Here is a 24482-nt window from a genome sequence, read left to right as displayed (position 1 = left end):
TGGTGAATGAGCAGGCTGCCTTATTTGCTGTTAATAATAATAACGTTGGGGCTCCAAGGACTGAGGCAATGACATTCCAGCCTTCAGCACTTGACAGCAGGGGGAGTACCACTGAGGTCTGCTGAACCAGCTATCTGCACAGAGCTGGACAGCACACGGAGAGAACCCACACGTGCAAGCCAACTGGCAACACAGTCCCACGCCGTTCTCTTGTGGCTCTCCTTTCTTTCCCCAGATGTAGGGCAGGGCAGTGAGCCTGGAGGGGAGGAACGTATGCATCCCTGTGGCCAGGCCCCACACCCGACGGGAAGGGGGCAGCCTCCAGGCCAGCCCAGAACTGCAAAAGCCATTTGAGCCTTATCCCGCTCCCAGTGAAATCCATGGAAGGTTTGCTGGGTAGGGCTCATTATTCAGGCGTCTAGGAATTCGTGACTGCCCTGTGAAAGCCCACGCAGCGCAGAGATCAGCAAAGCACCCAGTCATGTGTCTCATTCCTACACCTCAGTCCCTCCGGTCGGGGACCCAACAAGGAGAATAGAGGATGCGTGGGAGGCTAGATCCTAAGGCAGGAGGAAATCCCCATCTCCTCAGCCCCCCGGGCAGCTCTGTTTGTGGAATCCCTGAGCTGCAGACTTCACTTCTTCTGTACTGCAGTCACAGCGGTGGGGGTTGATTGGTTATTGGGTGGAGTTAGGTGGCATGTGGCGTTTGTGTGTTTATTTTGATGTTAGCTGTTGTCTGTCCCAGCGCCCAGGGGCCCGAGGGATACCCTTCGTTAGTTTTACCTGCCAAGCACTTTGTTTCACCTGTAGCGGATGTGGGTGTTACAGACTCCTAGGGCCAGATTTCCCCCTATTTGCGCCCCAAAAACAAGTGGCCAGATTTTCCTAAGAGCTCCGCATGTTGCGCGAACCCGGGGTATGGAGCTCTTGTGAAATCCGGCCCATAAGGGGTCAGGGTGGGAGCGGCCGGGAGCTCAGCACTTGCAATCCTGTCCCATCGAGCGGGACTGATCCCCTTACACAGGGGTGTCTCCTAGGGATGGCCTGGGCCCTGGGCTGGGTTCTGAGCAGGTATGGAACGGGAGAGTGATTATTTCCTTTTAACCTTTAAATCTAGTGCATCCAGTGCTCCCAGTGCCGGCCTGCGAGCCTGGCATTCCTCAGTTCGAATCAGACATTGGCGTGGACTTTCTCTGCACCTCTGGGCAAGCCACTTGATTGCCCCCTGGCCTCAGTTTCCCCCCTGTGTTAAAATGGGGATGATGGCGTTAGCAGGGGTGTCGGGAGGGTTAGTTAGCTGGTGTTCATCTGGTGCTTTCAGGATGTGATGCTAAGATGATTCGTGGAGCGCCCCCGCTCTGCAACTGCCCCCGGCTGCACTCCTCCCTTTCCGTAAGGTTTCTCCTAACACCTAAACGGGAGAATGGCTGCAGCTGGGAAGGGAAAGATACAGCAGAGGGGCTGGGGCTGAGAGCTTGTTTTCTCTTTAATGAGAGACTTGGTGTCCCTTTAGACCCATGTCATCGTGCCTAGACACTGACAGATGCCTTAGAAATGGGTATAATGCTAATGGAGCCTTACGGATGCGATATAAAATATGTCTATATAAAATACAACAAACCCCTGGCCTCCCAGCGCCTGCCCAGTTGTCGTTATGCTGCTTAGCACTAGCATGGATGCAGCGCCAGAGATAGAACCCAGATGTTCCTGCTCCAAAAGTCTAGGCCCCGACCACTTGAACTAAAGGAGAATCCCCGTTAGCCATATAGGGCTATGGCACACAGTTGGGCAGTCCCGGTTCAGTCCCGCAAAGAAGGGTGGGGCGTACATACACCGTAGCCTGTCCAGTGCAGTCAGCTCTGCCTTTAACTCGCTGCTGGGCTCAGCACCCCCGGATTCACTAAGCCTCTGCTTTGCCGGAGCACGGCAGCGACGGGGTCCTGGTGGTGCAGAGAGCAGCTCTGTTGCTTTGGGGATGAGGGGCTCTTTGCAGCGCTCATCCCAAACTGCAGGGCAGAGTGTCCACGGGACTCTGCTCTGCCTTCTGCACCAGCTGTCTTGCCAGTCTATGGATTTGTGTGGGCTTGTTTCCATAGAAACGGCTGCTGAGAAATGAGGTCACTCCGACCCAGAAAAAGAGAGAAGTCCGGTCTGATTATTCCCCCAAACCTCCTTCCCCCAACCCCCGCACCAAGTAAACAGAGCTACTGTATGTGCTGACCCAGGTGTGAACCGGAGAGAGAGGCCCTGCGCCAAACCTCTGCACTGGACACCCCAGGACTCTGTGGCAGCTTGGATCTGGATCCACACCGGGTCAGGCCCATGTGTGTAGCCCTGACTGAAAGGTACTGGATGGCCCGTCTCACATCTGTCCCATCAGAGTTCCTACATACCCATCTGTCTGTTTGGGCACGTCGTTGCTATCCCAGCGCCTCTGAAATGCCCCAGACCAGTGAGCCCGAATGCTGAATCCAGACATCCCGAGTCCAGCCCATTGTTAAATGGAGTGAGGACATGAATGCTGGATGCAGAACCATAAGAGCAAAGGCCCCGGGCCTGGCTTGTAGGGCATCTTCCCTTCACAAGGTTCACAGACTAGGACTTTCTAAAGTGACTAATGATCTGGGATGTCCAACTCAGAACACCTTCAAAGGGTCCAATTCTCAGAAAGGGCTGAGTGCCTGCCTTCTGGATCGTGCCCTGACAGAGGGAGGACTGAACCCTCTAGTTGCTTGCTAATTATTCCGACTGGTAAACACTTAAAAAGGGTGTGTCATGTCCCCATCTAATGCCTGGGCTACACAGAGGATAGCAGCCTACTACTGCTGCCAGCCAGTGGAGTTATTCCTTTCATTCTTATGATAGACATTCATGATGTTCTCCCATGTTCCCTATTCTCGCTGTGGCCGCCGTGTAAACTGCAGGGCTTCAGGATTTCCATACAGCTGTTGGAACCCAGAAGCAATTAACCGAATGGATTTATACTTCCTCCTCCTCCCCTTCATCTTCCTGGTAAATTATAGAACCTAAAAGTGACAGAAAAGGTCTGTTTAAGTCTAGTCCAAGAGTCTTCCATAGGTAGTGCTGCCCAACTTCCCTATATGAGACTTTGTTTTCAGTTGCTTATAACACTGCCAAACTTTAACCGTTCAGGCTGAAATTTTCTATGCTAGGTGTCTGCCCCAGGTTGAGTATAGTTGGGAAGTTTCAGCTAAAATGATTCAGCCATTTTGAAGAATGTTAGGGGGATATACGTTGTTTTGCCCTTGTTGAAAAAAATCCTCTTACGAACACTTTGTTGAGACGCTGTAGTGCCTCCGTGTTTTGGAACAGGGACTTGGAATCTGGCAGGGAGTTTGCCCTGGGGTCAGGGATGTGCCTTTTGCTGTTTCTGTGAAAATTCACCCAAATTTGGCCAAGTTTGCAAATGTTCGATAGAGACTTATCAGAGTGGTATTAAATTCCCCAAAGATTCCATCTGCACCGAACATGCTCCACCGTCCTCACAGCTCCGGCATGTGACTGGACGATGCGTGTGTCATCTGGCAGAACGACTGAGCATGCGCCAGTCTGTGGGCTGTAGAGGCTGAGCAGGACATGCCCTGGAGTTGCAGCTCCTGGATGCCAGTGTCTGCTGTGCCAGGCATGGGAACTGAGAGCCTCTCTCTCTGGTGTTCTCAATGCCCCTGCTGCTGTTCCCAGGCAGTGAGGAGGAGGAGGAGGAAACAGCCACACGGTATGCAGAGGGGTGAGAAATGAGGAGGAATGGGGGTTATGTGAGCCAGAGGGTGTCGAGGAGCAGAAGGGGAGCGGGACAGGAACTGATGGGGGCAGCAGAGAAGGTGGGGACAGGAACTAGCTAAGGGGATGGATGGGAGCAGAGGACAGTAGCTGAGGTGTGGGGTTTGGAGCAGAGGGTTACAAAGATAGGCTAGGCATACAGGGATAGAAGTGGTCTATAACCACTAGATCACACTCCCTTCCAGAACCTGGACTTGAACCCGGGAGTTCTGTCCTGAGTCTCCACTTTCCTCGGCTGTCAGCAAATAGCTATGAAACCCTCTTGTGAAATGAGTGTGTCTCACCCTACGTCTAGTGAGTGGTTCACACAGACAATAATAGCCTTCTACTGCTACCACTTATGGTGACTCTAAAGGCCCAAACCCTGCTGATGTCCCAAGTTCTCAGTCAATCTGGCTCCATGTGATAGAATTTCTGTGTTTTCAGGTTTGTTTTTTAAAATTAGGAAATTACACCCAAAAAACGACATTAAAAGAAAGTTGAGGTTGCGAAGTCAAGCACTCAAAAATTAGAAAATGCCAGAATTAAGGTTGCCAATGTAAAATTAATTTGGCCCCCTTGTGCATATGCCAGAGGTCCCCAAACTGTGTGTGTGTGTGTATGTGTGTGTGTGTAGGAACATTTGGGGGGGCTTGGCAGAGCCCAGGCCACCCCCCACGGGGTAGGGAGGGAGTGCCACCCAGCCCCGCTCTGCTCCCAGCTCTGCTCCCAGCTCTGCTCCGGCCCCGCCCTCCGCCAAGGTCCCTGCTCTCAGCCTTGGCCCCTGACTGCGGCCCTGCAGTGGCTCCGCACCTGACCCTGGCCTTAGCCCCTGGCTGCGGCTCCATTCCTGGCCCTGCTCCTGGCTCCAGAGCCACCCCAAGTTGCAGCCACAGCCTTGGCCCCCTTACCCCTGTCAGCGTCCCCCTCTCCCCCGGAGCTGTGGCCCCGCTCCTGGCCCCGACTCTGGGGGCACACAGACTGGGTAAGGGGGGACACGACCCCGAAAAGTTTGGGGACCATTGACTTATTCATTGTGATATAGTCGTTAATGACACGATCACATCCTATTTTTTACACTGGACCCCAGCCTCATTCAGTGCACGGGATGCGTCTGCACTGGGGCTGAATCAGGGCTGTGTAGTGAAGGAGGCTGTTGTTTGTAGGATCCCTGCCTCACTCGGTGCAGAAGATTGAAGATGTCCAGTGAACGAGGCAGGGGCTGCCGAAAGAGAAAGGGTGGAAATTGAATGTTGCCCCGGAGAACTGGATTCTCGCTCTGCTTCTGTCAGAGCTCCTGCTTGATGCTGGGTAAATCACTTAAACCACAGTGCTCACAATTGACCACTAATTGTGTCTTCCTCATTTTCTGGCTTCCCAACCTAAGACACCAGGGAACAGATTTGCAGAAGCACTGAGCACTCACAGCTGCAACTCAGGTCGACAGGAACTGCGCTCTGGGCATAGAATGTGCCATAAAAACGCTAAGAGAGATGAGGTGTGTGAGAAAATATCTTTTATTGGACCAATTGTTGTTGGTGAGGACTCTGAAAAATCAGGGCCTACGTGTCTCAAATTAGTTGTCGCTGTTGATAATTTTAGCCTTAATCTCTCTGTGCCTCAGCTCCCCATCTATAAAATAGGTATAAGAATATCCCCTGCACAAAGAAAAATTCCTGAACGTTTGTGAAGCACTCAAACCACTCCAGGGAGAGCACCATAGAAACACCCAGCAGGAAATTAATAATTCTGTAGGCCATGCAGGATTTAGGTGGCATGTGGTAAATAAAGCCTGGGCCACGTATTGCATGAGAAGGATAAAAAGAAATGCTGAATAACTACTCCTTCGCTGAAGGAGGTGGCAGTCCTGTGGAAAAAATAGCGTGGGAGCATGTAAATAAAGATCATATCGTAATGCACAAGGGGGCTGAAATAAGGTTGCATGGGCAACTTTAATGCTGGTGTTTCATGACTTCTAAATGTTTGGCTTTGCAACCTGATTTTTGGATGTAATTAGTACTACAGTAGCACCTAGAGATGTCATTGTGCTGCTAGGCTCGGTACACCCATGCTGAGAGACACTGCCTGCCCTGCTGAAGAGCTTACGGCAGAGGTGGGCAAACTATGGCCCGTGGGCACGTCCTGCCCAGCCCCTGAGCTCCCGGCCAGGGAGGCTAGCCCTCGGCCCCTCTCCCGCTGTCCCCCCTCCCCCACAGCCTCAGCTCGCTGCGCCGCCGGCGCAAGGCCCTGGGCGGCGGGGCTGTAAGCTCTTGCCGGGCCTGACTCAGTGCTCTGTGCTGCGCGATGGTGTGGCTGGCTCCAGCCGGGCGGCAGGGCTGCCTGTCCTTGCTCTGGGGGGCGCATCTGTACTGCCGCCAGCCACCAGTGCTCCAGGCAGCACGGTAAGGGGGCAGGGAGAGGGGGACGGGGGGGGGTGGATACAGGGCAGGGGAGTTCGGGGTGGTGGTTAGGAAGGAGGGGGGGTTGGATGGGGCAGCAGGGGGCAGTCAGGGGCGGAGGGTCCGGGGGTGGTCAGGGAACAGGGAGAAGGGGTGGTTGAATGGGGACAGGGGTCCCGGAGGGGGGAGTCAGGAATGAGAGGAGGGGTTGAATGGGGTGGCGGGGGGCAGTCAGGGGACAGGGAGCAGAGGGGGGTGGATAGGGCAGGGGTCCTGGGGCGGGCCGTCAGGGGACAGGGAACAGTGGGGGTTGGATGGGGCAGGAGTCCCGGGGGGGGGCATCAGGGGGCAAGAAGCAGGGGGGGTAGGATAGGGATCAGGGGCCGGGCTACGCCTGGCTGTTTGGGGAGGCACAGCCTCCCCTAACCAGCCCTCCATATGATTTCAGAAACCCAATGTGGCCCTCAGGCCAAAAATTTTGCCCGCCTCTGGTCTAAGTAGACAAGAGTGACAAAGGGTGGGAGAGGGAAGCATCATTAGCCCCACTTGACTGATGGGGCACTAGGTCCACAGAGGTTAAGTTGCTTGGCCAAGGCCATCCAAAGAAACTGTATGAGTACTGGGAGTTGCACCTGGGTGTTCTAAACCCCAGGCCAGGGCCTTAACCACCAAGCCATCCTCCTTCCTGTGACATGTCATTATTGGCTTGTCCTTTAGGGCAGGCCCTGTGGGGTGCTAGACACTTTCCAGACATTTGGAAAAGGAGGAGTTCACAGGCACCGGGGCTTCTCCTGGGAGATATTCCACAGCCGTCTCCGGACTGGGAAGCTTTCCACAAAAACAAAGAAAATCAAACTCAGATCTCTTATTTTTGTGCCCGAGGAAACGTCCCCTCTTTCCTGTCCTTAGAAAATCTTTACCGTAAACATTCTGTGCATTGCCCATCTGGCGGTGCTTGTTTGGGAGGCGGGAAATACTGAGAAGTAGTAACAGGGAGGCAGCTGTGGCTGAATTCTAGTTCCCAAGAGGTTCGGCGTTCAATGCAACCGAAGAGAAAGTTGCTGGGAAAGAGTGTCTCTGTGGAGCTTGTTGCAGGCACTCGGCCAGATTTTCGGAGATGCCGAGCACCTGTCATCCCAAATGACTTCAGCTTTGCTCTGTACCGCTGCAATTCAGGCCGCGGATGGGTCTGTCTTTCCACTATATATTTTTTGTTCATTAGCCCAAGAGAACCTAAATTGCTCACTACCAATCATAAATCATTGCCCTCATGTAGCAGCTTTCAGCTGAGAATCTCCAAAGATTTGTCAGTTAATTCTCCCCCCAAAGGGTGGGGAAATGGCACTGTCCATATTTTGCAGATGGTGAAGAAGGAAGAACCTTTTCCCATAACACAAGAACCAGGGGTCATCCATTGAAATGAACAGGCAGCAGGTTTAAAACAAACCAAAGGAAGTATTTCTTCACACAATGCACAGTCAACCTGTGGAACTCATTGCCAGGGGATGTTGTGAAGGCCAAAACTATAACTGGGTTCAAAAAAGAACTAGATATGTTCTTGGAGGATAGGTCCATCAATGGCTATTAGCTAAGATGGTCAGGGATGAAAACCCTGTGCTCTGGGTGTCCCCAAGCCTTTGACTTCCAGATGTTGGGACAGGACGACAGGGGATGCTCACTCGAAGTTGCCCTGCTCTGTTCATTCCCTCTGAAGCATCTGGCACCGGACACTGTCAAAAGAGAGGACATTGGCCTAGATCAGTGGTTCCCACACTGGGGTGCGTGAACCCCTGGGGGTTCGTGAAATGTTACAGGGGGTTCTTGGGAAAAAATTCCCTAATGGTGGACAGAGCTGTCCCTAGGAACTCTGGGCAGCATGTGGCCAGCAGCCTGGAGCCTCTGGACTTCCAAGAGCTAAGCAGATCAAAGCAAGCAGATCTATCACACTGAGGAGATTTAAACTTCAAGACTCCTTATAAGAAATGGAAAGGGAAGTGGATATTTTTTGCTGTTTTTAAAATGAAACAGGCAGCTAGTATTGTTTTTAAAATTATTATGAAGAACAAGTTTAAGCTTTGTTGTAACATGTGGTGTTGGCCTGGACTGCTCAAGATCTGAATGCTTGTGTAGGAGGAACTCTTTGAGTTGGCTTCTTAAATACCTTCATACTGTTTCACATCTGATACTCCTTGATGAAACATAGGAGCCTTGTCTTATAACAGGCTTATTCAAATTGATACAAGCTATGAAAGTGAGTTCTTGGAAGAGTGTTGCCATCTTAATAATGTAATAAAAACACTGTAATGATAAATAATTAATAATAAATAGTGTGTAATAAGCATATCATAAAAACAAATTTTATATTTCCAAGATCACTGCTTTTATCATTTATACTCAGGTAAAGGAGAAAATCCCTGGAAATAGACATTTTTAGGAGGGGGTTCGCGAGACTTGACATTTTAGTGAAAGGGGTTCACAGGTTGTTAAAGTTTGGGAACCACTGGCCTAGATGTACCATGGGTCTGACCCAGCATGGCCATTCTGATGTTCTTATGTGGAAGCTGAGTCATGGGGAGAAGGAGGCCAACATGAAGGAGTTGGGTGCCTAGGCCCCTGAATCCATCTGTAGGCACCTAAGTACAAATGGCCTGTTTCTCAGAGGTGCTGGTGCCTGCCGTTCCTGCTGATTCCAGCGGGGAGTTGTTGGAGCCGAGCACTTCGGAAAATACAGCCACTGATGTAGGGACCAATCTATGGATTTGGATATCTGTCACTAGGCACCTGAGGATGAAAATGCTCACATTCGTGGCTTGCCCGAAGTCCCACAGAATCAGGAAGAGATTCCTGACCCCTGAACTGTAGCCTCGTGGAAGGCCATGCTCCTGTTAAATGGAAGGCAGGAAGGGGAGGTTGCGTATTTGGGATGCCATTTTAAGAAGTTACTGTCTGGACCCAGCATTTACTTTTGCAACCCGTGGTGTCCTTCCTCCGACACGATGATGAAGCAGTGGCACATCTGTCCTGCCAGGGGGGCAATACCACACCAGGGTTAGTTTGCTCTTCAAGCCAGGTAACTGAAAGGCAGGTAGGGATTCCCTGTGAATCTGGCTATGGCAGCTTATCCAAAATAGCCATCAGCCTGCCCAAATCACTGCGCTGGGGTCTAGCTTTCCACTGTTTGCTGTCTCACCGGTAACCATTTTCTGTCTAATTGCTCTTGGTGTCAACGCTGTTAGGACAAGGGGCTCTGTCTCCCTTAGAACTGGTGGGAAAATTTTCATCAAAACAGTTTTCTGTTGGGAAATGCCGTTTAGTCAAAACCAAATGGGGGGTGAAATCATACCAAATTTTGTTCCGAAAACAATTGGAAATAAAAGTTTCCACTTTTTTGGAATGAAAGCTTTTGATTTTTGGTTAACAAACAAAATGACTGTTTTGAAATGTACTTTATTTGATATAAAAATAAGTAAAAAAAAGGGTTAAAAACTGAAACATAACATTGAGAATTTATCATAGCAAAACATTTCAATTGACCCCAAACCAATTTTTTCCCCCCCAGAATTTCATTTTGCAAAAAATTTGGGAATTTTGGCTTTCTGTCTTGATTCACGGCACAATTTTTCAAAATCTCAATTTTTGTATGTGTGTGAGAGAGAGAGAGAGAAAGAGAGAGAGAGAGAAGTCCACTTTTTAACCAGCTGTGGTCTCCTCCAGCAGCTCCACCATTGGTGGTGAGCAGAGGGGTCTCGGGTGCTTGTTGACACAATAGTTGTGTATATTTTCGCGGGGTGCGTACCCAGCTCAGATGGGGAGTGGGCAGTGCAGGGTGGGGTTTGTGTCAGTACTGAACGACATGCTTTGCTCCAGGAAGAGCCCTGGAACATTTCAGGATTGCATATGAGACTGAATATGAGAGCTAAGATAGGAAGCGGCTACAGGACCTCTCATGACAGGGTGACCGGCCTAGTGAATGAGGGTGGGGCAGTAGATGTGATATATCTAGATTTTAGCAAGGCCTTTGACATAGTCCCACATGACATTCTCATGGGCAAACTAGAGAAATACGGTCTAGGTTAAATTACTAAAAGGTGAGTGCACACCTGGATGAAAGACCATATTCACAGAGTAGTTATCAATGATTTGCGAGGGTGTATCTGCGGGTAGGGGAGGTCACACAGAGGTCTGTCCTGGGTCCAGTGCAATTCAATATGTTCATTAATGACATGGTAATGGAGTGGAGAGGAAGCTTGTAAAATTTGCATATGATACCAAGCTGGGAGAGGTTGCCAGCACTTGAGAGGACAGGGTTAGAATTCAAAATGTCCTTGAACATTAGAGAATTGGTCTGAAATCAAAAAGATGAAATTCAGTAAAGACACATGCAAAGTACCTCACCTAGGAAGGAAAAATCAAACACATAATTACAAACTGGGGCATAACTGGGTAGGAGGTAGGCCTGCTGAAAAGGATCCGGGGGCTATCATGAATCAGAAATTGAATGTGAGTCGATAATGTGATGCAGTTACAAAAAGGGCTAAAATCATTCTGGGGTGAATTAACAGGTTTATTGTACATAAGACACGGAAAGGTAATTGTCCTGCTGTACTTGGCCCTGGAAAGACGTGGACAAATTGGAGAGAGCCCAGAGGAGAGCAACAAAAATGATCAAAGATTTAGAAAGATTTTAACCTGATCTAGGAAGAAAGGTTAAAAATCTGGGCATGTTTAGCCTTGAGAAAAGAAGACTGAGGGGGGACCTGAGAACAGTCTTCAGATCTGTTATGGGCTGTTCTAAAGAGGACAGTGATCCATTGTTCTCCGTGTCCACTGAAGGTAGGACAAGAAGTAATGGGCTTAATCTGCAGCAAGGGAGATTTAGGTCAGAAATCAGGGAAATCTTTCTAACTCACAGACTAGTTAAGCTCTGGAACGGGCTTCCAAGGGAGGTTGTAGAATCCCCGTCACTGGAGGTTTTTAAGATCAGGGCTGGTCTAGGTTTGCTTGGCCCTGCCTCAGCGCTGGGACAGAGACTTGAAGACCTCTCGAAGTCCCTCCATTTCTGCGGTAGGACAGCAGGTCAGGTGAACGGGAAGTGCGGATGGCGGTGGCACCTGGTTCTGGGCAGCGCCTTACCCACACTGTAGCGTTCATGCTGTCGGAGGGCTTTGTGCTGAATGTGGTATTTGAAGGGCTCTTGGTGGTTGTCCGTCATCGGTGGGGGTGGTTTTTGATGGTGGTTAGCGGTGGGGACAGAGACAATCCCAGCTGTCTACAATTTGGCTGTTAAATATTCTTTTTCCTTGAGGTGCATTGGAAGTCTGTGCCGGGAGGTGACCCGTGGTGACCTCCTGGTGATGCCTCCATGGTCTGCTAAGCCCACCTGAGCGCTTGGCTCTTGCACAACGCAAAGGCCCTGATTCTAATCCCCGTGATCCCAGTGCAAATCCAGTGTCGCTCCTTCCACGTCAGTGGAGTGAGTCCGAGTGTCCGCTGGCATCAATGAGATCAGGATCTGGCCTTCGATTTTTAAGGCAGCCATGCAGGGAAGGGAAGGAGGGGGATTCGGGGAAGGCTTGTGTCTGCGTTAACGTGGGATCTTTCTTTTTCTTTGCAGCTTTCCTGATAGAGAGGAATGCCAAGCCCCTGAGCCGGTGCCTATTGTCCCACCCCCTCTGCCTCCTGTCCCTCCCCCTCTGAAACCACAACAAGAGAGCCCCCCGGAACTGCCTTCCAGACCAGTCGATCTCCTCCTGCCAGAGTTCGGTGAGTGTGTGTCAGGGTTAAGCCGCCCCTTCTTGAGCTTTGCATTAGTGCAATGAACTGGGCTTCCCTAAACAACCTGTCCCTCCGTCCGTCCATCCCACTTGTTGCAGCACCATCCCAGTTTTGCCTGGGTTGACCCTAGGGATTTTCACGGGTTGCAAGATCAGGTTTTGGGTGCCAGGAATCCCGACCACGTCATGGGACTCGACAATGGCTCTTACACCACGTAGCGATGGTTCTGAAACAGGCCTGTCCAGTCGCCACGTGGTTATCCTCTCCTAGCATCTCTCAGTGCAGCACCAGGGTTTAGTTGGCCTAAAATCACGCGGAGGATTTTATCCCAGGGGATAGGCTTAAAAGAGGCCAGCAAAACGACGTGTCGTCAGGAGAGCAGATGAGAGGAAAGGGAGTCATTTTTATTGAGTATCATCTGCTAAATTATTCCAGAGCATCCAGCAATTGGATTCAACTTTGCTGTCTGTCTGAGCCTTAAGCATTGCTCCTCACAGCTTCCTTCAGGGGCTTCTGTGACCCAAGAACCAGTTAGTGCCGACTGTTGGAGGGGCACAGAGGGGCTGCTGAGAGTTACAGGAATCTCCTGGGTCTGGCCTGTATGTTCTAGTTCAGGTGTAGGCAACCTATGGCACACGTGCCGAAGGCGGCACGCGAGCTGATTTTCAGTGGCACTCACACTGCCCGGGTCCTGGCCACCGGTTCAGGGGCCTCTGCATTTTAATTTAATTTTAAATGAAGCTTCTTAAATATTTTAAAAACCTTATTTACTTTACATACAACAATAGTTTAGTTATATATTATAGACTTCTAGAAAGAGACCTTCTAAAAACGTTCAAATGTATTACTGGCACGCGAAACCTTAAATTAGAGTGATTAAATGAAGACTCGGCACACCACTTCTGAAAGTCAAGTATCAGAGGGGTAGCCGTGTTAGTCTGGATCTGTAAAAAGCGACAAGGAGTCCTGTGGCACCTTATAGACTAACAGACGTATTGGAGCATAAGCTTTCGTGGGTGAATACCATGCGTCTGACGAAGTGGGTATTTACCCATGAAAGCTTATGCTTCAGTACTTCTGTTAGCCTATAAGGTGCCACAGGACTCCTTGTCACTTCTGAAAGGTTGCTGACCCCGTTCTAGGTCCACAAAGAATGTCATGACATCTCAGATAAAAGCTGGGGTCACCCTGGTCATCAGTGTCACGGAGAAATGCCAGTAAGGATGTTATGCAAAGAGTTAGGTATCTATACTGAAAATTGTGTTCCTAAGGTCTGTGCCTGGGGAAGGGTCACCTGCAAAGGTGAAAAGCAGGTTTTCTGTCAGGGAAGAAATGTTTATCTATCCAGTTGTTTATGTGCAAATTCAGTATTGTGTCGTTCACAATGGGTCTGCTGCTGCCTGTCTGAACCAAATGCTAGTGAAGGATTGTAAAAACTTCAGAGAGAGACAAGTAATAGGAAAAAGTAAACAGGGGTGGGGGTGTGTGGTGTGGGGGTGGATCCTATCTTAAAGTGCACATCAGATGTTTGCTCCAGTATATTTGGGGAACAAAGAAGACACCTTGTCATCCTTCACCTAGGAAGTAAACAGCCAGCGAGTTGGCTTTATGAAAGAGGAAGTCTCAGCCAAACTTGACTGAAAATGCTGGAGAAAACTGTGGTAGAGAGATGCTCCTTTAGACAGGAGGGTAACCTGTTTGTTAAGATTAGTTTCTAGAAAACGTGTCATGATTTTGTTTGAGATGAAACAATTTGTTTCCACTGTCCTTACTCACAATCCCTTGAATCTCTGAATAAATGTATTCTTGTTTTCACTCTGCATCTAGCTCAGGGCAGTGGTGTGGAGCAAAGAGCTGGTCCCGGGTTGAATCTGACTAGCTGGCATGTCCTGTTCCTTTGGGAACAGCCGGCCTGGCAGCTCTGTGAGTGTCCAGTGAGAAGGGGCTGGGCACTGCAGGGAACGCTCCGAGGCCGCGGGCGTTGGCGTGGGCCATTCGTTGCCCGGTTCAGAGAGGGCGAGGCCTGCGGGGGCCTGGCAGGCAGGGCTTGTGCTGCCAGAGGCTGGTGGTTTCAGGGAGCTGATTCATCGCAGGCACAGACGAGGTGCCTTCGCACTATGGGCAAGTGGTGGTGAGGTGCCTCACATCCCTGGGTACCCCGGCGGAGCGGCACAGATACTTTAGACTAGGATTGCGGAGCAATTTTCATCCGCAGCCACTGAGCAAAGCTGGATGAGATAGACAAGCCTGGAGACCAATCAGCAAGAGGCATTGACAGCTTTGCTGCTGCCTTGCATACCTGCCATACAGGGCTGCCCTATAGACCAGGGTTAGGCCCACAGGTAGCCTGAGCAGAGGGAAGGCTGGAGTGGGAACCAGCAGCAAAGGGGTTAAATCTCAAAGTAAAGGGGAAGAAATACTGCTCATGTCTAGAGCACGGGAATAGAACTCAGGACTCCTGGGTTCTATTCCCTGCTGTGCCACTGACTCACTATGTGGCCTTGGGCAACCCTCTCAACTTCTCTGGGCCTCCGTTTTCTCCTACGTAAAACGGGGGTTGTGATACTTCCCTTCCTCTCTAGGGCCAGATCAGCCCTTAGTTCATTAAGCCGAATGAGGCCTAATTAGTTAAACTCTCTGCAAATTAGTTAGGGTTACCATATTGAACAAATAAAAAAAGAGGACCCTCCACGGGGCCCTGGCCCCGCCCATTTCCCCACCCCCAGCCCCACCCAACTCCGCCCCTTCCCCGCTCCAACTCCGCCCCCTTCTCCCTCCCACTCCCAGCCACGCGAAAAGGGCTGCCCGAGCGCTACCGGCTTCACGGTTTGCTGGGCAGCCCCCAGACCCTGCGCCCCCGGCCGGCGCTTGCCCAGCGCAGCTGGAGCCCGGGAGGGGAAGCGCCCAGCTGGGGGCGCGGGTCTGGAGGCTGCCTGGCAAACCGTGAAGCCGGTAGCGCTTGGGCTTCGGGCAGCCTCTATGCCTCCGGACCCTGCGCCCCCGGCCGGGCACTTCCCCTCCCAGGCTCCGGCGGCGCAGGGTCCGGAGGTATGGGGGCTCCCCAAAGCCCGTAGCGCTCGGCTCTTAAACAGAGCCGAAGAGTCAGGGGAGGAGCAGAGCCGCCGCGGCTGGAGGCTCTGCTCCTCCCCTGACTCTTCGGCTCTGTTTAAGAGCTGAGCTGCCCGAGCGCGACCGGCTTCGGGCAGCCCCCATGCCTCCGGACCCTGCGCCGCTGGAGCCCGGGAGGGGAAGTGCCCGGCCGGCGGCTGGGGTCCGGAGGCAAGGGGGCTGCCTGAAGCCCATAGCGCTCGGGCAGCTTGGCTCTTACACAGAGCCGAAGAATCGGGGAGGAGCAGAGCAGCCGCGGGAGGGGAAGTGCCCGGCCAGCATTTTCCCGGACATGTTCGGCTTTTTGGCAATTCCCCCCGGACGGGGGTTTGATTGCCAAAAAGCCGGACATGTCCGGGAAAACCCGGACATATGGTAACCCTAGAATTAGTTAAATTCTATAGTATCATTAAACTCACAGGCCTGCCTCGCACCAGCTATGTAGCGTTACGGGTATGCCGGAGGCAGTTTAGTCTTTACTGCTTTGGAAACCCTCTGGCACTCGAGAGGAGACAGGTCTCAGCTGTGGGGCCTAGAACGGGGTTTCTTTATTGAGGCTGCTGGACACACCCAGGTCTTATGGCTCCCTCTGGCTCCCAGCCTGACAGACGTAGGCGACGCTGCCCCGTGTGGCTGCACAGGCTCTCCCTACATCCTGGCCTGAGGTTAGCAGTCCTGGAAGCAATGGCTCAGAATGCTGCATGCTGCAGAGGAAATATGGCCCCCGCTGTAACTGGGTACCGGTGCCTCTTCTGCATTGCCGAAGGAACGACGATGGAGGAAACTGGTCGTAGTTCTCTCCTGAAACCTGGTGTCCCAACAAACTCCTGCCCCAGGCGAAGAGGCAGCTGTTTCTCTGTGTGCATATAAAGTCACGGAGACATTCCATTTCCATATCACTTGTCACCCCGGAGTGCTTTCTAGTCTGCCTGTACTGGGATCGCTCACCAAGCACTGAAATGCAGCCACCTCTGGGGTGGGAAGCATCAGCCTCTCTGCAATAGCTGCGTGGGTCGCAGCGTAGGATAGCCACATGAATATGTACCTAGGCCCCGGGCAGGATTGTGCCTGGGTGACTAGCCTGTGCCGGCGGCCATGCCCCAGCGGCTACCCTGCTGTATTTATCTCTGTCAAAGCTGCAGTCACCCCTCGCATTGCTCCGTAGACTCACCTGAGGAGGGGTAATTAAGGGGGATTCCTCCTATGAAACCGCACGGGAGGCTGGAGCCAGTGCATGCTGTGGAATTTGGCACGTGCGCCCCTGCTCGTGCAAAGACAGCCACAAGGTCTTTCAGACTGCAGGTGGTCAGGGCCTTGTTTTTACAGCTCTTTTGTTCGAATGCTCGAGTCTAAATAGTGCTTCCTGCTTTGGGTGTTCCAAAAAGAAATAAATCAGGGGGCTATCTCCCAGCCTCGAGTATCCCAAGGTCCCAGGAGAAACTCTCCTCCTTCAGAGGCTGGGGTACGGGGAGACACAAGGCCTGGCTGCTTTACCGAGGGACAGATTTGATACTGTAATAACCTCATATGTAGTTAGCTTGGCCAGAAAGCAGCCACACCTGCCTCTGGAATCCGGATGAGCACATAGCAGTGTTTAATGCTGGCAATTAGCACCCTGGTTCCTATAGCTCTTGTTCTTTATAAAGGTTAAATAAATGGCCCATTTTGTTTGTCTCCCCTGGCTCTTACCTCCCTCCTGTTTCTGAATGGAGCCTTTGATTCATTGCATTGGACGATTCGTGCTGGCACTCAGGGGCTGCAGCCACTTGCGATTTCTCCCTGCAGCGCCAGCCCTGTCTTCAATGCTCCATCAAACACTAGCTCAGCATATTAGCAAAGAAAAAACTCCTTTCAAAATCACTCTAGAAACCCAAACTCCTCTGGAGAAAAACAAAAAAAAAAGGAACCAACAGGATGTACCACTACCCTTTCTCATGGACTCGTCCGTCTATAACCTTGCCTCCGTGACGGCTGTCTGTCATTCCTTCACTGTGCTATGTCTAATTTAGGCTTCAATCCTGCAGTCCTCAGACAAAATGCCCACCGATTTCAGGTTCAGGCTCTTAGGAGAGGGATTCAAATGATGTATTAATGGGAGTGTCGGACGTAAGACACAGGAGGTCAATCTACTCAGCACTGGTGAGGCTCCAGCTGGAAAACTGTGTCCAGTTCTGGGTGCCACACTCTAGGGAGGATGAAGACAAACTGGAGAGAGTGCAGAGGAGAGCAACAAAAATGATCAAAGGTTTATAAAACCTGAGCTGAGGAAAGGTTAAAAATACTGGGCAAGTTTAGTTTTGAGAAAAGAAAACTGAGGGGGACCTGAGAACAGTCTTCAAATCTGTTAAGGGCTGTTCTAAAGAGATGGGGATCAATTGTTCTCCATGTCCACTGAAGGTAGGACAAGAAGCAATGGGCTTAATTTGCAGGAAGGGAGATTTAAGTCAGATATTAGGAAAAGCTTTCTCACAGGATAGTTAAGTTCTGGAACAGGCTTCCAAAGGAGGTTGTAGAATCCGCTCACTGGCAGTTTTAAGATCAGGCTGGAGAAACCTCTGTCAGGGCTGGTCTAGGTTTGCTTGGCCCTGCCTCAGCGCAGGGGGCTGGAAATGATAACCTCTCAAAGGTCCCTCCAGCCCGACACTTCTGTGACCTTGGGATGTGTAAAGCCCCTGGATGCTGTGGGAATCAGAGGGGAAACGAGCAAGGCGCTCCCAGACAGCAAAGAGCAGAGAGTGCTGCATGACAGCTGTTGCAGAGTGTGACCTCCAGAAGCCATTCACAGAAAGCCTTTTCCCAGCCCTAGTGTTGTTCATGGAAGGGTCTCAGCGTGCTTGACAAAATTAGCCTCATTTTACAGATGGAGAAATTGAGGCACAGAGAGGAGAAGTGACATGGGCAGGGTCACCCAGGGGGTCTTTAGCAGAGCCCAAACCACCTGAATCCCACCCCGGTGCCCTCCCCCCGGACAATGTTGCCTCTTGCTGTGAGAGCTGTGTTGCTGCCTGGCTGGGTGCAGGAGCAGGCACAAGAAAGTGGTTGACAGGAGCACAGCAATCTCGGGGTGCATGCTCCCTGAACCCCCTTTAGAATGAACAATGTTTCTCAGCCTCCCTTTGTGTCTCTTCACAGACGACTCTGACTATGAAGAACCCCCGTGGGAGGAGGAATTGGCAGCTACCGCAGGAGAAATGAGTGACAAGGTTGGCTCATAATACAGCGCAGTGTCCGGGCTTTTTGGCTCTCTCAGCGGGTCGGTCTGTCTGTCCTGTCTTCCATTTTAAAAGACAAGAAGAGAGAAAATAGCCCCAATGTTGTTTGGAAAGGAGGGGTGGGGTGGAAAAGTCAGATGATCCCATTAACTTCATACCATGGCATTCATTCCAAAGGACCAGAGAGTGTCCAGGGCTCGGACGCTCACTGCTGAAATGCAACCAAGTCTGGCGTGGAACGCAGCAGTTTTTAACAGCACACAGCAACACTGCACAATGCTTTAGGGGAGGAAGCAAAGAAGAACGCTGCATCTAATTGAAACTGTAGGGGGAGTTGAGGGAGGCAGAACATTGTTACCCAGTTTTTCTGTGGTACAGGGGATAATACCTGTCTAACACTCCTGCCACTGACTGGGTGAGTTAGGACTTGAAGGGGCTTGGGTTGCTGTTGGGACATGAGAGCAGAAATGCTGCTTTCGGGGGTGACCCTAGAGACCATGAGGCCCAGCTCTACCTTTGACTGGCCACAGCTGATTCATAGAGACACGTTTCAATTCTGTCTGTTCTAATGCCAGCCCCAGGGGCTCTCGAGTTGCAAATCAGAGGCAGTGCTGAGGGGTGCCAGGCTCCCAGAGCCGGTGACAGTGAGAGGAGCCTAAAAACCCCTGAGGATCTGGGCCTAGGTTCCTGAATAAATGCACCCTTGATTCAGTGTGAGCTGCCTCTGGTGTAGTGATCATCAGTTTGTGGTGGTGGGGTGTGGGCATTTGTGCTGAGGGGACTGCTTGTGTGCGTCTGTGTCTCCGTCAGAGAGGAAATGCAGAACTTTTCACCAAAGCCCAACGCAGCAATTTTGACAGCTATCTCCGGCTGCACTTCCCTGTACTGTGAGGGCGGTGCATGCTCTTCTGAGGCTGGGGAGAGGCGTGGGGCGGGCAGAAGAGCTAGGACGTTGGAGTGGGGCCATCAGTTACAGGCACTGGCCTTTCCTCTCCAGGGGCTTGGGTTCAGGAATCATGTGCTGTGAGTTTGGTCTCCAGCTAGACCCATCACCGCCTGTAATCACAGTCTAGCACGACTGGCCTTCTCTGTCTGAGAGAGGTCCAGGGCCGGAATAGCAGGGGGCGCTGCAAGTTGGGATTGGTGAGTATTGGCAAAGCTGGGTGGGGACCCAGGACTGGCATAGCAGAGGGGCTGCAGGTCAGCTTGTACATCCTCTGCCTCTACCAGGCCTGGCTTTTTCTTAGCCCCAAATTCACACCAATGAAGGAAGTAAATCTGAGTCACTCCCGGAGGCGACGTGTGAACCCCTGGCGTGCACTGTCTCTCCCTCTGAGTGGATCCTGGCCGCGCTGAGGACGTTCCCCACGTTGTGTGTTTGAGGAGCTGGCTGGGAGGGGCGTGTCCGTGCAAATGTGCCGTGGGGGGGTGGGGTTTGTGCTCACAATGGCCCCGTCTCCTCCCTGTCCATCCCCCTTTGAGCTTGGTAGTCCCCCCAGAGGACTCAGCCTAACCCATCAGCCGGACCTCTGGCGTTTCCCAGTTTCTCTTTACTGCTCTGCTCTGATACGTGGTGTGTCTACACTGCCATTGCGGGGCGTGAGCGCAGCGCGTGTAGACGTACCTGAGCTCACGTTACTCTAGCCAGCTCACGTAGCAATGGCAGTGACGCCGCGGCAACGCAGGCTTCGGCGTGGCCGCACAAGCCCGCTTGGAGGAACCCAGGGTAATGACACAGGAGGCGGATCGGTGCTGCAGTTGGGACCCGAGTTAGCGAGGTGCTCATGCAAGCGCAGGTCTGTCTGCATGAGCTGCAATGTGGGCAGAGCACGCAGGGGTGCGGGACTGCTTCATCCCGGCCAGCCCTGCTGACAGCAGGGAACTAGAAACAGGAAGGGCTGCTCCACGTCACCCTCCCTGTCTCTGTCTCTGCTCCGCATCACCCTCCCTGTCTCTGTCTCTGCAGGACGATGCCGAGACCATGAGGGGGCGGCTGCGCTCGGAGCGAGTCAACAGCCTGTTCAGCGAGGACGAGCTCATTGAAGACTATTACGACCAGCCGGCTGCCAAGTAGGGACCCCTCCTCTTGCTCCTACTCCCCCCCGCGTGCATGTGTTTTCCCCCCTGCTGTGGTGAATGATGGAGCCAGCGCGGGACCGGTCAGGTGGCTGACAGCAGCCTCCGAAGGGAGGCAGTGCCGAGCATTACACATGCAGGCCCTAGGAGATCTAGCCTGGGCCGGCAGATCCTTGGCTACTTAAAAGCACCTCGTTTCTCACGCGAGCTTGTTATACGCATTACTTTGGGCCAGATGCCGTTCTAAATCCGGAGCCACCCCTCTGAAGGGAGTGTCGCGACTCTGGATTTACCCTGGCATCGCTGAGAGCAGGATCTGGCCCTTTTTGCATTTGATTTTACTCAAAGGACCCGGCCTGGCTTCGGCCTGTCCTAGCACAGGGATCGCCACGGCGTCCGCCGCTGTGCAGGCCTCTGCAGACTCCCCTAACCCTGAGCAGCTCAGAGCCAGTCACCCTCCCCTCTCCACACATCCCTCCCTCCCAGGCAGGCTCAGGCCACTGGCTGCCCATTCAGCAGACCTGACCAGAGGGGCAGCAGAAGCCCTGGCTGGTGTTCGAAGGGAGCCTCCCTGCTCCCTGAAACCTGCAAACAGCTAAGTGCTGCCTGCTGTGTGCTGTTCTCTTGTCCTGCCTCCCTTCCCAGGCCTGGCCCGGGGGGACTAGCAAACTGGAGAGGCCTGGATGGTCGGGCTGCCTCCTTGTGGAGTCCCTGTAGTATGTGGCCTGCAGCAGAGAGGTAGGGGCGAGGATTGGGCTCTGCCTAGGGTGACCAGATAGCAACTGTAAAAGATCGGGACGGGGGTGGGGGTAATAGGAGCCTATATAAGAAAAAGCCTCCAAAATCGGGACTGTCCTTATAAAATCGGGACATCTGGTCTGTCTGTGGGGGTGCTGGGCACTGCAGGAGAAGGGGAGGGTACGCAAGCCTCCGGTGATGGTGGGAGGAGATTGAGTGTAGGAGCCTTGGGAGCAGACGGGAGCCAGAAGGAGGGGGAGGGGGAAGCCTGTTGCAGCGCGGATCTCTTCTAGTACTGAGACCAGCCAAGAGAGACCAAAACAGCTTGCTTGTCCTTGCTACCGAACTTGTTAGCTCTCCTGTTCTCTTTAATTTGGTTCCGTTTAATTCACTTTGGAAGTGAATTCAGCTAAACCGAATTAAAGTCACTTTAAATCAGAGTAAGAGCACCCGCACAAGGATTTAATGCCGTTTAACCGATCTGCTTTAAATTCACACCTTTAGTTAATTTGAATGAACTTTGCTGAGGCCACATCTACACTACGCCATAAACTTACGTTGACTCCAGTTCCGTCAGCAGACAGCCACTGCAGTCAGTACACTGTTTGTGAGTGTGCCTACTTGGCTCTTGTTTCGCTGGAGTACGTACTCGCTCTGAGTGCTTGTATCCCACTGTGCAACTTGCCACCATCCAGCGCTCTGTCTTTTGGGAAGTTTTGGCAATGCCTGATGGGACTGAAATGAGTCGCACAGCAGTGACTGGGAGCATGGGGTCAACTTCCCAGTTTGCAACTGTCTCCAACCCATAACGGTATCAGTATCCAGGACCGGCTCTAGGCACCAGCAAAACAAGCACCTGCTTGGGGCGGCACATTGCCCGGGGCGGCACAGTAGCTGGTAGCAGTTGTGGAGGCGCAGCCGGGCCCGCATGGCCTCAGCCGCGCAGTGCAGGGCGCAGGGCATCTGCAGCACGCGGGCGCCGTTCACCACCTCGGCCGGGTTGTCGTGGCGGACGTCGCCCATGCCGGCCGTGTCGATGAGCAGGCGCAGCGCCCCGAGGCTCACCCCCTTCACCCGCAGGATGTCCGGGGATGAGCACGCGGGAAATAGTCGCTCTTGGCCACCAGCACCGACTTGTGGGCTCGGATCCGCCGGCCGGACACAATTACCAGGTCCGGCTCCTCCAAGACCAGCTGCTGTGGGCTCCAGGGCTGCGCTCCAGTCTGTGGACAGTAAGTGCCAGGCGGCGGCCTGGCGATGTCGCCTCCTCCTGCCTCGGACTCGGACGTGCCTTGTTAATCTCCCACTGGCTCTTCACCACCCGGGCTGCAGGAGGAGGCTGCTCCGGGCCCCCACCCCGGGCAAACTGAAGCACAAGGAGGAGCTGAAACCGCAGGGAGCTTGCAAAGGGAGCGCGGCGCTTTCCTCACCCCAACTCCTCTTCCCCAGCTGATGCGCTCCCTTCCATGGAGCCGGGCTGCTGCTGGCTGCCGTTGCTTCTCTCCGCTTCCCCCAGAGCTTTCCCAGGTGGCCCTAGCTGCTGCTCCGCTCCTCCGCAGAGCCTTTTTGGACAGGCCTTTGCCTCACTGATATTCCCATCACCTGGATAAAGGACACAGGATAGGACCAGGCTCTCCATGGCTCTAGCAGAGGCTGGACCTGGCTAATGTCCTCCCCACACACACACACACACTCCCAGCTCAGCAGCACAGTCAGCCACCCCTTCGCCTTCTTATTCTCTCTCCCCCCCCCCTTTTTCCTTTTTTTCCTTTGCGGTTTAAGGTTGAACGTTACTGTGGGTTTTCCTTGCTCAACTCTGCTTCTTGGCACATGGTCAATTTCAGCCTTGTTTCCAAGCCTGGACTCCTCTCACATGCTGACAGCAGAAAGAGGTATGGCGGCAGGCGTCCCTGCAGCCATTCGCTGCTGAACTTTTCAACTTGACTAATTTCAACATTGGTTAGATATCTGTAACCATAATATGCTTGCTGCAGCTTGATTGCTCAGACTTTCCATGAGTGGCATTGACAGATCAACGTATAGTAATAAAGTATCTCACTTCCTGTTCCTTGGGGGAGTTTGATTTTTTTTTCCTGGCGCAATTAATTTTTTTATGAGCCTTTTTCCTTTTTTTTCCCTTCAGAGTAAGCGACACATGTTCTTTAACAAGTGAAAGATCACTGAGTTTTAACAGTTTTGATTTACCTAGATGTTCGTATCAGCCTGCGTGCATCTCCCAAGATCCGTTTGACTAATTTCCCTGTTTTATTTCAGCTCAAAGAGGAGCTAAAGATTTTCCTTGGACTTTCTGCTCTGAAATTTGCAGCAACAGAGTCAACTAAACATGCTGATGTGTGATTATATTCTGCGATTATTGCCCCAATAATCATGTGTACAAGCCAAAAAAAGGGGGAGGGGGGGCGGCCAAAATCTTTTTTGCTTGGGGCGTCAAAAAACCTAGAGCTGGCCCTGTCTGTATTCCATAATTTTTGCACCTTTCTGCAAAACCCACAAACCCGCAGGACCCTCCTTGCTGTCTGCCATTTCTGACAGAAGTAAGGAGCCTGCACAGCTCTGCACTATTGTCATGAGCGTTGCAAGCACCGGGCGCACGATCCTGGAGTGTGTATAGAGCTGCAAGAAGAACCAAACGAGTGGGGAACATGACGATTTCTTGGACGGCAGATGGCTGTGGCACATAACGAGAATCAATTCAAGGTTGTTGGGGGCATTCCTGGAGCAGCTGCAGGTGGTGGAGTGCTGCTTCTGGGTCTGGGAAACAGGCCCTGACTGGTGGGATCTCATTGTAATCAGGGCCGGCTCCAGGGTTTTGGCCGCCCCAAGCAGCCAAACAAACAAAAACAAACAAAAAAAAGCCGTGATCGCGATCTGTGGCGGCAATTGGCGGGAGGTCCTTTGCTCTGAGCGGGAGTGAGGGACCATCCGCCGAATTGCCGCCGAACAGCTGGACGTGCCGCCCCTCTCTGAAGTGGCCGCCCCAAGCACCTGCTTGGTAAGCTGATGCCTGGAGCCGGCCCTGGTTGTAATGCAGGTTTGGGATGACAAGCAGTGATTGCTGAACTTTCAGATGCGCAAAGCTACATTCCTGGATCTCTGTGCCAAACACGCGCCAGCCCGCCAGCACAGGGGCACCAAAATAAGAGCTGCATTGACAGCGGAGAAGCGAGTGGTGATTGCACGGTGGGAACTTGCAATACCAGATTGCTACTGGTCAGTCAGGAAGCAATTTGGAGTTGGGAAATCCACCGTAAGGACCGTTGTCATGCAAGTGTGCAGGGCCATTATATGCCTCCTGCCACGCAGGACTCTTGACTCTGGACAATGTGCAGGACATAGTGGATGGCCTTGCACCTAACGATCCCGAACTGTGG

General features: G+C 52.4%; 1 protein-coding gene across 3 annotated transcripts in view; it reads left to right on the top strand.

The window, feature by feature from the left end:
* LOC117871394 (arf-GAP with Rho-GAP domain, ANK repeat and PH domain-containing protein 1-like) overlaps window positions 1-24482 on the top strand; it is a 118501-nt gene that overhangs the window by 16495 nt on the left and 77524 nt on the right. For all 3 annotated transcript variants that reach the window (XM_034759328.1, XM_034759329.1, XM_034759327.1), the window contains exons 2-4: window positions 11796-11944; window positions 18197-18267; window positions 20243-20346. In XM_034759328.1, the coding sequence (XP_034615219.1) occupies window positions 18256-18267; window positions 20243-20346 (116 nt within the window). In that variant the 5' untranslated portion in view covers window positions 11796-11944; window positions 18197-18255. The remainder of the gene's footprint in view (window positions 1-11795; window positions 11945-18196; window positions 18268-20242; window positions 20347-24482) is intronic.

Source organism: Trachemys scripta, chromosome 1 (assembly GCF_013100865.1).
Source record: "Trachemys scripta elegans isolate TJP31775 chromosome 1, CAS_Tse_1.0, whole genome shotgun sequence".
NCBI classification, from domain to species: Eukaryota; Metazoa; Chordata; order Testudines; family Emydidae; genus Trachemys; species Trachemys scripta.
The sequence above is the reverse complement of the archived record's forward strand: the minus strand, read 5'-3'. Positions and strand labels throughout refer to the sequence as shown.